We start from the raw sequence: 14,204 nt of genomic DNA, 5'->3' as shown, positions 1-14,204 counted from the left end.
ATTCCTCAGACTGTCTCAAAATCAAACCCTGAGTTCAACCCTGATTCCTGTCAAATTCACCAAGGTTTGGTTTTTTTGTTTTAATAAAAGCTGCTCCAAAAAGCAACTTTGCATTCACAAGACAAGAGAAGACTTTATAAATGTTTTAATGTGCAGGGTGTGTTAATTTGCTGTGTAACAGTACGAGTAGACAAAACAATCATGTTGATGTATTTGGTTCCTTTCCTTAACTTTGGTACTATTTAGTTAACAGGAAGAGGCTACGTGTGTGTTGCCGAATAAGCCATACACACTCATTATATTTCAAATGTGGGTTTGGGTGAGAAGTATGTGAACCCTCCTCATTGGCTTCATAAAAGTTCATTCAAAAGAGTTCATTCTTTAGAGTGTGTTTTAATGTTTACTTTGATTAGTCAGTAGTTAGCAGTATTCAGAGGAACAAAACCTGTCAGACTGCAGTCTAATAAACGATGTGACCTGTGTTGAGTTCATTTCTTTCCTCTGAGCAAATGTATTCATAAAGAATGAGTTTTAAAATTTTAAGTTTTTTTTTTTTTGAGGAGTGGGTCCCTGTTTTGTTAGATGGAAGACACAACACTCATTTGTGATGTTGTTTTCTGGCTGTGTTCGTCGATCAACAGTAGATGGCGGTAACGAGCCAAGACTGAAGAGCTAAAAATATTCATCACAGCGTGAATTTTTTTGCAAAGAATGTACTCCTGAATGCTTTTGAGGCATTGAGGATACACACGAGTCGCCTTTTATCGATTTAAATATTTTTTCAGAAATGCATTAACTGCCTCCCTTCAAATGAGATGCAATACTTGGATTTGTAGCTGTGATATTTTATTTCATATATTTCACTCTTGTTTGCTGGTTTCAGGTCACCTTTGTGGGGGGCCCACAGAATGTGCAACCCTGGTCCATGAAAACATTTTGTCATGCCCTGCTTCTTCCTCTTCTTAAGTTTCTTTCTTAAATTACCATAAATTAGCCTCTCTGGGCTGAAAGGGGACACTGGAACAGATGACCTGGAGATCCGACAGATTGTTGCTTTTTGCTGCTAAAACTATCACACACGTTTTGAATATTTCAGAGCAGGACCGTGAGCACATGCAGAGCTTTGTCCGGCCGCTGTGTGTGGCTCACCTGTTGATGGTGCCTTCATCTATACAGCACAGCCACCGTGTGGTTACAGGCGGAACTGTTACACGCGTGAATGGCACATATTTTCATGGCATGCAAGTTGATGAAAGTGATTTGAGAAGCAGAGGAAGCTCCGGTGCGCCTCGGCTCGTCTCCTTGTGCCCAGCTCGGTGACTTTTCTCTTGATTTATCGGGGTTGCCAGCCGGTATGGGACCGTCAGAGCGCACTGAGGGCGCACAGAAAGTTCACCTCCAAGTCCGTCTGCGTGTGTGTGTGTGTGTGTGTGTGTGTAAATTCACGCTCCTGTGTGTGCTCAGCAGCCAGTCTCTCTAATATGACCCCCCAGCTCGCTGACTAAAGGGAAGACAAGAGAGCTGAGTCAACGAATCACAAGGAGAAGGATGCAACAGTTGATGTGCGCAAGTTGCACAGTTTTCTCGTGTTTGGACGCGACCTGCACACTCGGAGGATGGTGGCTTTGATCCGTGCGGAGGAAGGATCGGATGTTTTGTCGCTTTAAAAGCCCTTCATCTGTCAGATTAAACAGAAAAACAAAAAACAACAACAACCAGAAGGATCTCCCAGGCGGTCCACTCGCGCGTCTCTACTTCCAAACCTCCCCCCCCCCCCCCCCAAAAAATGGACATTGGGACAGAGGCGCATTTGGAGGGATTTCACGCTCAGCTGGAATGGAGTTGAAGTGCGGATTTCGGAGGGTCTGCGGCGGTGAGTAGCAGCGCAGTCTGCAGCAACATGCATCGGATTCTGCAGAGGAGGCGAGTGCGCAGGCTGCGGGTCGTCTGGGCTTCTCTGGCTCTGGTGGCTCTGTGCATGGCCGCATGCAGCGCGCTGTTCACGGCGTGGACTTGGCGGCAGACGCGGGACCTGTCTCAGTCCTTTAAGATCTTGCAGGACCGACTGGAGCAGGTTTGTATTATACTTAAAAAAATAAATAAAAACAACAAAAAAAAAAAAGCAATCATGCCCTTGCAAAACAACAAAACATCCCCCCATCCCCCTTCCCACCGTCCAGACAGGAGGGTCTGAATAGCGCGCATATTTGTACCAACAATAATATTTACTTGCCACCAACTTTTCCAGGCCATCAAGTGTTTGTTATGTAACTTCTTGTGTGGCTGTGGTTACGGGAATCTTCGCGGGGGGTAATGTGGAAAAATGCAAGTCCACACTTCGACCCCCCCTTTCCCCAGTCCACTTTATTCTATTGCCCCCTTTTCTCTGCTTGGCACTTTTATTGCTTACCAATAACAAAGTGTAGTCATGTAGTATGGAGTTGTGGCTCGTGCCCCCCCCCATCCTCAGTCCTATCCACTCCCCCCGCCATGTTTAATGACAGTGGCTCGAGTTTTATCTGAGTTTTAACAGGAAACTCTGAACTATTCGTCATGTAAGCACCTCACAGTCGACAGACTGGATGACAGCGAGAGACAAGTGTAAATCATCTGCAACGATGCATGGCCTCTTCCCATGCACAGGGCAGGAGCAAGTACCCCCCCAGTGCTAGTCAGATCTGCAGAGATCTGCCTGAAATCCTGTGCAGGCTCGTGCAAAGTGCAGCTTTTACACTTCTTGCACTTGCAGAAAATGTTAAGACTCCGGCATGAGGTTGCATCACAAGGGAAATTATTTCCAAAGGCAGCCAAAAGGAGCTGATGGAAATTCTTCTGGTTTCAAGTTCAGACTATTTACAAAACCAGGTTGCACTGGATTTGAGATCAGGGGGCCAGGTTGGCTGTGTATCATGCTGACAGACTTGCACACACACATGCATGGATATTTTCTCCCTCACACACATACACACACATAGAAACACCCCCAAAAGTGGACACGTGGAGTGTTGATGCTGGAGCCTTTCCCAAGGGGCCCCGTTCTGTCCATTTGACCATTCGCCAACTCCTGACAAGAGCCAGTGAGTGAGCGCCTGGAGAGTGAAGAGCAACTCGCTGCCTCCATTTCCACAGTAGCAGTAAATTTAAAACACACTCTCTCCAAACCACTTCTCTGACTTCATATAGGGCTTCTTCGACCTTCCAGCCAGCCCCCAGCCATGGTTTTTAAATTTTTGCTGGCTTGACAAAACGTCTTTCTTTTCTTAAAGTGGAGCAGAAGACACGTGAAGAATGCAAAGCATTAAAAACATGCATTAGGCGTCGCACTCGGTTTCTGAGGAAGTGGTAGGCCGATTATAAAACTAGCATGGCAGCATGGGCAGGATACTGGAAAAGATCTGCCAATTTATGTGGCTGACTGGAAGAGGCCAAAAAAAAAGAAAAGAAGCCATAATAAACTTATCTGACATTTGTAATTCTAATGTTTATTCCTTTCTTTGTCTATTTCAACAGGTCAACACACAGAGGAAGGCCATTGTTCAGCTCATTTTGGAGAAGAGAGAACTTCTGGTGGGGCAGAGAGTGAAGAGAGATGGTATTGCAAATCAAACTGCATTTTCCTGACTTCAAATTATTGCAGCTTTTTGCTTCTCGGCTGTCCAAATCACCACAGACACAATATGCTTACCGACTGTGCTCTGTTTGTTTTTTTTGGGAAGAACATTTAACACAAATGCTGGCCAGTCTCGGCCCCACATGCCACTATGGTCAGGCTGAGCAGGCCCGCAGGCACTACCCGCTGCTAAAAGTTGACACAGGAAAAAGTAGGCAGCTGGATGACTGTTGCAGAAATTACAGGTCTGACCAGAGCGGCCTCGGAGCCCAGAAAACCAGCTGGCGCGGGAGCGAGGCCTTGTTGCACGCTTTTGGGCAATGAAATGGATTTTTTTCCCTCCCTCCCACCCCTCTCCCCTGAGCGCACGACTGACACAGCTATGATTTGTTGTGAAAGCGGTGATATTTGATGACCTATCATTGCTGTATTTATAGCCTCTGCTTGCGTCACTGTCACGGGATGGCTTGATTGTTCACATTTTGTCCAAGAGTGAACCCTCAAGACTCTTTTGTGCTGGATTTCAGTCGACACATGAACGTCAAAGTTCGACAAAGGGATTTAGAGAACTGCATGTCTCGCCAAAATATCTATACTGACATCCCGCAGGTATTGGCTTTTACTTTGGTAACTGATATTTGATTTTAGTCTCCAAAATGCATTAAACAGCGATCAGAAATTCATGTCCTTCAATAGAAAAAAGGCCAAACAGCTTTTTCCAGTTTGGGGAAAGTTGACCACCGCGGTGCAGCGTTTCAGCAGGACACTGCTGTTATGTTCTCTCCTGATGACTGACAGCTTAAGTCAGGAAAATCTGGCTAGCCTGAGGGCTTTACCCGCGCCCATAGCAAAGCCTAAGTCTCCAGGGTCACCCACCTGTGAGTTATTTTAGCAGGGTATTAATATTGCTGTAAGATGGCGGGGGCCCGGTCCAAACACAAAGTATGTGTTTCGCAGTTCATGCGTACAGTATTCAAGTTGCATCTGCTCTTAAAATGCCTCCCCATAGGCCAGATTGCAAAACTAAAATAAACCATTAGCGAGTAACGAGAGCAGACGTTCTTCAGCTCGGGTCTTTTAGTGTTTTGTATGTTTTATTTATTGTATTTATCCGAGCAGGGGCCAATAGCTGTTGCTTCACTCTGTTCTTAATCAACTCTTTTAGGTCACAGAGCAGCCAAAGACCCTTTTTACTCTTTTTTTCCAACACTTCATTTCTCTTATTTAACCTTCAAGTGCTTCAGCTTTTGTCTCTGGCGTCACTTAATGCTTTCTTCCTCGTTTCAGCCGTGTCCATCTCGCCTTTTTCTCTCCCTCCCGCCACACACAGCTATTTAGCCTCTCTCACTCAATCGTTCATCGTTCTCTGTATTCACTGTTTTCTTCATGACTAAGAGCAGCTGGCACTAAGATTAGTCCCGACAGGAAGAAAAATAATAAAAGGGGCACACGCTTCTAACCGAAAATAACAGTTTGAGGAAATATATTGAAGCACGTGAAAGGAAATCCTTTGCCTGTCTGCTAACCGTGTTAAAATGAACCAGGTTGAACCTAAATGGCCACAAATTAACACACCATGTTATTAGACTGATACAGATGGGAATGATTGTTTTATCAAAAAGCCACAGACATTATTTTCTTTGCCCTCCAAACTCACATTATGTCTTTCTTTGCCTTCTGAAGGGGGTGCATTTCGAGGGAGGAATGGAAATGGAAATGGAAAGAAAGCGGCGTCTCATTTTGAGAGTAAGTGGCTTGGCAGATTCCATATAGCGGTCTCATGTAGCATCTGCTGAAGTGGTTTCAATCATATACCCCTATACGATTGCACTCATAAAATCTTAATTGACTTTCCCTTTCCTTTTTTCTTTCAATGTCTCTTTCACTTTCCACCAGTAACCAAAGGCTCCTCTCAGCAAGGTAAGGCTCATAAAAATGAAGAATGGAGCACCATCTATGAATGTCCCACCAAAGCGATTAATAACTGTCGATATATATGTTTGTGTGTGTCAGTGGGAGAAGGTGGTGTGATAAAAGGCTGGGAAGAGAGGACACTGAATATGAGTAAAGCAGTGAGGTATAACAAGGAGCAAGGCATCTTCACTGTGGAGAAAGCAGGTGTCTATTTCCTGTTCTGCCAGGTGAGTTTGTGTGTAGTTTGTTTACAGTGTTGGACCACAAACCAGATCAAAACCACTCCGTCAAGACTTTTACCCATCTGCACATTATACTGTCTGCTTTGAGTTTCATTTTAAATATGCACACACACACAAAAAAACCCTTTTTGAATCAGTGAAATTACTACGGATGATGGGAAAGGAGTATTTAGATGCGACAAACTCACGGGGAAAGGTCACATGACTGCAGGCCGTAAAGGCATTAAAGGTCTCTCAGCTCATTCTTTTGTTTCTCCATCTTGTAACTTTAATGATTCAGTTCATCTCTGTAACTATATCTGCCCAATAGAAAATGGCTGGTAAAGTTAGCCCCCCAATAATGAGGTGGAAGATGGTGGAAACCAAAAACAGAGCTAAAATGACGGTGAAGTCAAACCAATAATAAGGTGCTGGATGTTAAGTGACTAATTCTTGGCTAATAGCTGGCCAAAAAATATATAAATAAAAAATGTATGCAGTTTTAAATCACAATGTCATATATTTATTTTGGAAATAAATGTGTCTTATTGTAGCTAAAATGCACCACATTAATTGTCTAAAGCAGGATTTTTTTTTTCTTTGACTGTTAAAGTTGCAAAGTATCAAGACTTGTTCAGTTTAGTTTAGTCTGTCCACTTTAAGAATAAAAAAACATAATGTCAGCCAGTTATTTACTTGCGTTAACCAGACCTTTGATAGAATGGTTTTGACACAGAAACTCAGATGTATCATCAGGTTTGGAAAGTAAATAAAGTTTGCACAAATTTCTTTCCAAACGAAACGTCAGTTTGAGAAAACAGATGAAATTGACGGTTTATACATTTTCACTTTCTAAGGTGAGGTGATGAAAAAAACCACACCATCATACTTGCACATCCAATGTCAACCAATGTTTTATGACAAACCGGTTTTATAAAAACATAGTTTGGTTAGTTTGGTGTGTCATGTTTTTTTGTAGTGGCGAATATCAGGTTTCGGGTAATCTTGTGTAGCCAGACCTCCCTCTTGTCAAGTTGACAACAGTCTGGAGGAAATCTAGCCAAAAGGGAAAAAGGAAAAACACTCTGATAGCAATGCCATCCCATGACGGTCTGTTTATTTTTGTGTTGGCGCTAAAACTTCACTACAGTCCAGCCGAAGTCTCCAAATGACTTTCCCCTCTTCCTCTTTGTCTCTTTAGGTGTTGTTCAATGAGCAGCAGACTCCGTATGTGAAGCTGGATGTGGTGACCAATGGCCAGAGGCCTCAGAAGCTGCAGTGCATAGAGGGCTACGCGACGACACCCTCCGCCGGGCCGCACTCTTTCCATTTCGTCAAGTCCTGCCAGGTGTCTGGCCTTCTGCGGCTGGACCGAGGCACGGAGCTGCAGGCCGTCACCGGTTCATCCTTCAGACTCCACACCGTGGGCAATCCCTCCGCCTCGCCTCACGTCTTCAGCATCTTTAAAGTCAACTGAAGCTCGCCGTTCATCTGATGCGGGCTGTAAACTTTTTCTTTTTAAGTACATGAACTCATCTGAGTACAACAAAACTTGTTTTTGTATGGATGAGATCTTTTTTTTTTCTACATGGTTAAACAGTCATAAGAAGTTGAGGCCCTCACATCCTGCTACAGCCTCTTCCCAAAGACTTCAATTATAAAGAGAAACCTGACATTTGTGGAAGTTGTTGTGGAAATTTTCTCTGGACAGCGGTACTGTTTTGGAACCTAAAACATAGACTTTGGATTACAACCGAGACCCAAAGTGGACAAAAGGCCTCAGTGAATCTCTGCTGGGAGAACAGATGGGATGGAAGCTTTTCTGTAGATAAAGGGCTTCATAAAATACTTGGATGTTCATCTTAGCCTTTGTATCACGTAATAAATTGTGCTTACACTGTCTTTATAGGACTGACAGTAAAGCTGTGCATGCACCTTTCACTTTTATATCACCGGTCGCCTCAAGAAACTGAAGGCACATCTGCAAGCGTCAGCCCTCGACACTATAAAAGCCTACATGAGTTGTCATGGATATTTTATACAATACAGCATCCGAGTGTATGTGTGAAATCTGATAATGAATCCAACAGTTCTTGTTTATACTGATTTTATGCTTTTTACGATTCGGTGTCCTGTTTGAGTGTGAATTTGCTAAACGTCCTTTAGATTCTTTGTATATACTTAACACTTTTTACATATGTGCATATCAAGTTAGGAGCTGGCAAAGAACGTGGAATATTTTAATTAACATGGATGTGAATTTATGCTTTTTTTTTTTCCTAAGGTGAAATTTGATTGTAAGGTATTGTTATGTATAGTATACTTGGCTTTACTTTTGAAAAGTATGTGCAAGTTATAGAAGCGTACAGCTCCAAATATTACTTTGTCTTTCCTTTCTGACTGTATTTGTTTGACACCACAACCATCATGTTCACATCTACGCTTACGTCTTGATTATTGCTCATGATCATACCATAAATTCTGTTGAGAGGAAATCTCAGTTTTGGGTAAGGTGCTCATTCATTCAGTGCTGCAGTGTGAGTAAAATGTTGGGTTGGAGAAATATTGTATTAAAAAGCTATTATAATTATTCTGTATAACTCTTCAAAATCAAGTCGTAAAATTGGAAAAAAAAAAGAAAAAAAAGAAATTTGGTTCTCGTATTCGTTGTCTCCTCAGGATGAAATCACAACTTTGATCATCCGACAAAGTTTGGTCAAAATTCATGTCCTCAGCTTTTGTGTTTAGTGCTAACAAAGGTCTGAACGCTAACTCCGCTAGGCTAAACGTTGTAGTCAAAATGCTAAACATTTGCGGCTAACTCGTTAGCATGGTCATTGTGAGTAGTGTTTAGCCTCACGTAGCTAGCACGGCTAAAGTCTCCTTCAGTTACTGAATGTCAAACATTATTTCCTTTAACACGCAAAGCCTCGTGGAGGTTAAAGTTCAGTTGGTCTGTTGGTTATAGTTTGTGCTAGCAGGCTAATGATAACATGCTTACATATTCAGCCTCGGAGAGCGGTTAGCATTTTCATCTCTTTTTGGAAATTAAACGTGCATTCTTTCATAAAGTGCAGCTACTGCTTTCTGTAATATGTCCTGTTACAACACAAACAGTGTGTATTTCGAGCAGTGGGTTTCCGCACTCCCACTGCTGTTTATAAGTAGTTTTTTGTGGACGGACCGCATTGGTTTCTCCTCAGCACTTTACTTTTTTTAATTGGGGCCAAACCTTCATGTTTTCAAATGGAAAAAGCGTAGACATCAGACACATATCCTGTCTGATTTCCTCATCGTTTTCCTCTTCCTTTAATGTGTCTCGCTCGTCTCCCCCGCTCTCCACCACTCCCACATCCCCCTGGCCTTCATATTTCCCTGTCAGCACACTCACACTGAATTCCCTGGGTGTCTTCTGCACACATAGATACACACACCAGCAACCATCTAAATTTTCACTTCCTGAATCTGAACCTGAACCACAGAGCTCAAAATCTTTGAGGAAAAACATGCTTCACCCCCCCCCGCCCCGTCACCCCCACACACTTCCCTGCCCCGATTCCTTTTTTTGTAAATGTCAAAGTTTATTACCACCTCGGAAAATCTTGTGAAGTCTTGTAAAGAAGTTTTCTGTAAAATGATGATGTCTGCAATGCCTGGACATTCATTTTTATTATGTCTTCTCAACTCACTCATCATAAGTGTTGAATAAAGGTTGTTTTTTTTTTTTTTTTTTTTAACGTTTATGAAAAGTTTAAAATTTTTGTTCTTCTGAAAAGAAAAACAGCTGGTGTATCTCCAAAATTAAAGGTCACTCTGGGTTAAACGTAATATTTGGCACAGTTTATTAAAGCTGCCCTGATCATTATTTTCATATGAGCAACGGGTCAAATACGTAGGTAAAATGTTACAGTGATGCTGAATACAGATCCATCAACAAGACTCTCAAAGCTATTGAAGAAGCCTATTTTTCAGCAAAATTATAATAATAAAATAAAATAGGCCAACAAGATATAACTAATGAAAATGATTTCAATATCTCAGGCTGAACAATGGTGCTGTCAGTTAAAATAGTACAGTGCGGTAACCTGAAGACTGTAACTAAAGCACAGCCTGAAAGTTTCTCCATATAAAAGCATCAACTGCATGTCTGAAACTTCAACGTAAATTTATCATACAGTAAAGAAGAAAGATCCCCCGAGTCGCTCCATATTTTATCAATAATGAGCCTGTCAGTGTGTCTCTAATGGGAGCCGACATAAACCCCAGACTCTTCCACTTAGATCACTGAGCTGAGATAGCAGTAAGTAGTGAACCGAAGCATTATCGAATTCTGAGTAACGGAGCAGGCTGACTCTTCACCTTCGCCATGAATCATTGAACATCTGCTGCTCTTAGTTGTTGTTGTGTGTATGTGTGCATGTGGGAGTACAGTGTGATAAAGGCCTGTGAGGACGAGAAGGTGAATCACTGCCATTCTCACAGCCTCCCACATCGTCATCTTCCTTCTGCTACGTAGCGTTCATGTCCCTGCGTGCAGTGTCAGATGTCTAGCTACAGAAAAAGCCCACGTTCACACTGTTTTTCTGTGGTTTAAGGCTGACCTGTAAAGCCTCATCTTCTTGGTGACTGATCATCTTCGCTGCAAGGCTGGGAATAAAACCTCGTGGCAAAAAGGCACTTTGAATGAAACGACTCACTATTTAAATCTGCAGGCTATATTCCAGGGCTTTCAATCATTTTAATTTTAAGTTTAAAGTTTGTTAAGCTTTTCATATGAAGCTGGAGTTTTTCTTAATCATTATTTTTAAGAGCAGTAATCATAAAAAAAAAATCCCACAAATGACACAAACGGCCACCGTGGCTTTAAACAAGACAGATTTTACAGCCATGCTAGCTTTAACTAGCTCTTTTTGGCTTTATTAGGGTTAGTAATGTTCTTTAGCTAAATGTTAATGTCAGGCGGATGAGAAAGTAATTCATTCTCTAAATATTTGCCAAATCTTGAACAAATTAAAATCTTGGCCTTGTGATGATGGCAATAGATACAAAAAAACTGAGTATAAACAGTTTCGCCCCAAGGGGACTGTGAAGATATGTACGAAATTTCACAACAATGCATTCAATAATCATCACGGCATTTCATGTAAAATCATTCATGCCAAATTTATGATGGAGGAAGTCACAGGCTAGATGGCGTCTTTAGGCTCCGTCCTCTGGAGACCATTATTGACTGTAATCAATCTAAAAAAAATAGGATAACACCATCTTAAAAAATCCACACTGCCTTTTTATTGTTTCATTCAGTTTTATTACAAACAAAAAAAAGAAAGAAAAAAAAAAAAGAGATGCGTCATCATTAACATGTTTCCACTGCCACTCATCATTTGATCGGCACCACTACATACACAGTGACACAAAATACCCAGAAATTAACACAAAAATCTGGAAAGAGAACAAAGTAAAAGTGGAAAATAGAACTAAGTGCTTGATTATGACGCAACATTTTAGTTCCGGGGTTGCAAAACTTTAGTATGAAATAAAATTTGAAAAATGGACTATTTCCCGGGACGATTACTGTAAAACGTAGAGTTTATGTGATAAATTAACTCTGATCTACCTTGTTTTGTTTTATTTTGGACGTAAAGTACAGTCTGACTAGAATTTACAGGTTGACATCAGGTTCTTAATTCATCTTATTAACTTTACAATTGTTCAGCTATGTTTATTAAGGCGTTTTTTTTATGATGTGGTGTATAAAATGGAATTCCAGGCTCCGATTTTCCAGATAATAACCATGTTATTTTTTTTTTTTTCCCACTGGGGTTAGATAGCATACATTTTCTTTTAGCCCATAGAAGCATTTAGGGTTACATATGTCCTATTTTCTATATATGTATATGTCATTTGCAAGCCCCAAATCTAAAATGTAAGCAAGAAAAATTAGATTTCTTGAAATATAGCTAGTTCTGAAGTTACCACAACTTCTTCGTTTCCCTTCTCTTGTAATTATAGGACAAACATGGCAAAGATGTGCATCGTGTGTTGCACATCCTGTTTCGTTTTTCATAGTTTTCTTGTTACAAAAAAAATGTCTCTTTTGGTAGAAGCTCTTTCTCAAATAGCAACAGCGAGAACGACAGCAACATCGACGACAACAATACTCATAACTGCGAGAATAAAAACACAAGAGAACACGAATGAGCTGTTTAAATATGCAAAGTATATCACAGGATTTTGTAGAAAGAAATAGAAACTTTGAACAAAAAACAAAAAAAACAAGAAAAAAAGACTGAATGAGAGAGGTGAGGAGGGAAGGAGAGGGTGTTAAGAGAGGAGCCGAGGGTGATTGATAGGTTTTAATAACACTGACTTGCTTATGAAAGGTTATAAACATTCATAGGAGGTTTTGAAAAATAATGTCGTTGCAAGGCCTTTTTCTGGAACAGACCCCCAAAATACCTCCAAGCTCTGTACATAAACTAGAACCAGGGATGCGGGATGGGATGTTGGCAAATACTTTATGTGGTCAAACAAGTCCTGAATATAGTTATCATTATCATACCTCACTGCGTGTGTTTTATCTAAACATGTACCATTGAAAAAAGCAAAAAAAAAAACAAAAGGCAGAGAAATGCTGGAGCTGTGCTTGGAGCTGCTCGGACTGAGAAATCAGAGTTTCAGCCTCTTTCTGAGAATTAGAAACAGCATTGAAACGACTGTAGGCACAGCTTGATAGCGATTTTTCTTTTCCTTTCCACGAGACAGCATTATTGTGATTAGAGCATGCTTCGGGGGATGGAGCGCGTCGGGGGAAATGATTTTACTTTCACATGCAGCTTCCTGTCGAGAGTTTAAGGGGCAGGCGAGGAGGAGGAAGGTTATATGGTCTATTGAGAGATCTAAAGGTTTGAGGATTGAGGTGCGCAATGTGCGTGTGTGTCTGTGTGTGTATAAGTGAGGTTAGAAGCATCCCTAGAGGAGGAGAAGGAGGCCTGTGCGAGCCAGCCGTTTATGAGGAGTATAATGGTTTGAGGCAGACAAGAAAAGGTCACAAGAAGTTATGAGACAATATGGACTGTATGGGCTGTAGGAGTGTGTGTCCATAGACAGTAAGTGCACACATGTGAGCGTTATTACTGTATGTGTGTGCGTGCAATTGTAGCTTTTTAGGGAGTACCAGTCAGAAATTGGTTTTAAATGACTTTTGTCTGGGTATGTGTGTAAAAGTGCGTGTTTTTGTGTCAAATGAAGTGACTACAATCACGGGTGGGTCAGTAAGTTGACCCTCAGTCAGTCAATTGGTTTTAATACTGGATGTGTCGTCTGAGGAGCATTTACTGCTGGGACTCAACTGCCTTTGAGAGAAATTGCAGATTTGTTTGCAGCAGATGGATTTCAGTGTGTGTGTGTGTATGGGTGGATGGTATGTGTAGTTTAATCGTCGATACAGATGACCTCTCCGCTGCGTTGCTCCCGCCGGTTGACCAGCAGCTCTGCTTCCCGCTCCTTCTTCACAGACATGGGAGGCCCGTTCAGCACTGCAGGGGGGAGAGGGGCATGCAGAGAGAGAGTTCACATCACCAGCTTCAACACGTCCAAGTATCCCGCTTCTGCGTGCATTTTTGCCACAATGATGATCCAACAACAGTTACAAAACTTCTTTAGTTGAGATGACGTGCGCGGTGTGCTCCCATCACATGACGGTCTCAGGTTTAAATATTTGAGCTTCGGACTGACTGACGGACTTTGGGTAACAATGAAACTGTTTTATTGGCTTTAAAGTGGCCAAAGTGCGATAACAGCTGCAGCTTATGTGCAGAATTTTAACTAGTTCAAATATTCAGCAATAAATACAAATGACATGATTCGTCTCCTCAGGTACGGCTCTGACCGGATTTCTCTCATAAAGATCAACAAGCATCTTTGTTGAGGCGGAAACCAAATGTCAACCCACTGGTGTCACCTGTTGATGTGCTGTAAATTGGCTGTTGCCATTTTGTTTTTTTGAAACCAGAAGAAACCATTTTTAAAACAAGTTGACCTATCAAATCACATGGTCACTGCTTCTTAATTCATATCCTGCTTTATGGTGTATTTTCCTCTAAATGGGACACTAATTTAAAGAATGAGCATCATGTTGTACTGACAAAGACTTGAAACTGGAGACTGAAGCATAAACTCGATAGGAAAACTTCTAAACTTCTAACTTCTATAAATCGATTAAGAAATGGGGCTATTTTCTCATTAACTTCAGCACAATCGGAGTTCCATTTATAATAAAGCAGTGGATTAATTTGTTGATATAAAAAAAGTGAAGAACAGAAATATTTTGAGGTGGAGCTGACAAAGATGATGTAAAAAAAAAAAAAAGGACTTGTGTTTGTGGGAAATGTGACCTGAATTCCTTTTACTTTCCCGAACAAAGCGAACAAAGCAGGTCCTGGCTTGTTTGATAACAC

The 14,204-nt window shown here is 41.4% G+C and overlaps 1 protein-coding gene across 1 annotated transcript; it reads left to right on the top strand.

Moving 5' to 3' along the window:
- The first annotated feature begins 1,247 nt into the window (after window positions 1-1,247).
- Window positions 1,248-8,439, top strand: tnfsf12 (TNF superfamily member 12). Its single transcript, XM_029526835.1, has 6 exons — window positions 1,248-2,074; window positions 3,511-3,592; window positions 5,294-5,356; window positions 5,507-5,530; window positions 5,624-5,751; window positions 6,947-8,439. The coding sequence occupies exons 1-6, from the start codon at window positions 1,901-1,903 to the stop codon at window positions 7,220-7,222; spliced, it is 747 nt and encodes a 248-aa protein (XP_029382695.1). The 5' UTR covers window positions 1,248-1,900; the 3' UTR covers window positions 7,223-8,439.
- The last annotated feature ends 5,765 nt before the right edge of the window (window positions 8,440-14,204 follow it).

Source organism: Echeneis naucrates, chromosome 18 (assembly GCF_900963305.1).
Source record: "Echeneis naucrates chromosome 18, fEcheNa1.1, whole genome shotgun sequence".
NCBI lineage: Eukaryota > Metazoa > Chordata > Actinopteri > Carangiformes > Echeneidae > Echeneis > Echeneis naucrates.
This window is presented reverse-complemented; position numbering and strand designations above follow the sequence as displayed.

Coding starts and splice junctions, on each gene's coding strand:
- tnfsf12 (XM_029526835.1), top strand. CDS start 1,901: ATGCATCGGATTCTGCAGAGGAGGCGAGTGCGCAGGCTGCGGGTCGTC. Junction 3,593..5,293: donor GCAGAGAGTGAAGAGAGATG/GTATTGCAAATC, acceptor TGCCTTCTGAAG/GGGGTGCATTTCGAGGGAGG. Junction 5,357..5,506: donor AGCGGCGTCTCATTTTGAGA/GTAAGTGGCTTG, acceptor ACTTTCCACCAG/TAACCAAAGGCTCCTCTCAG.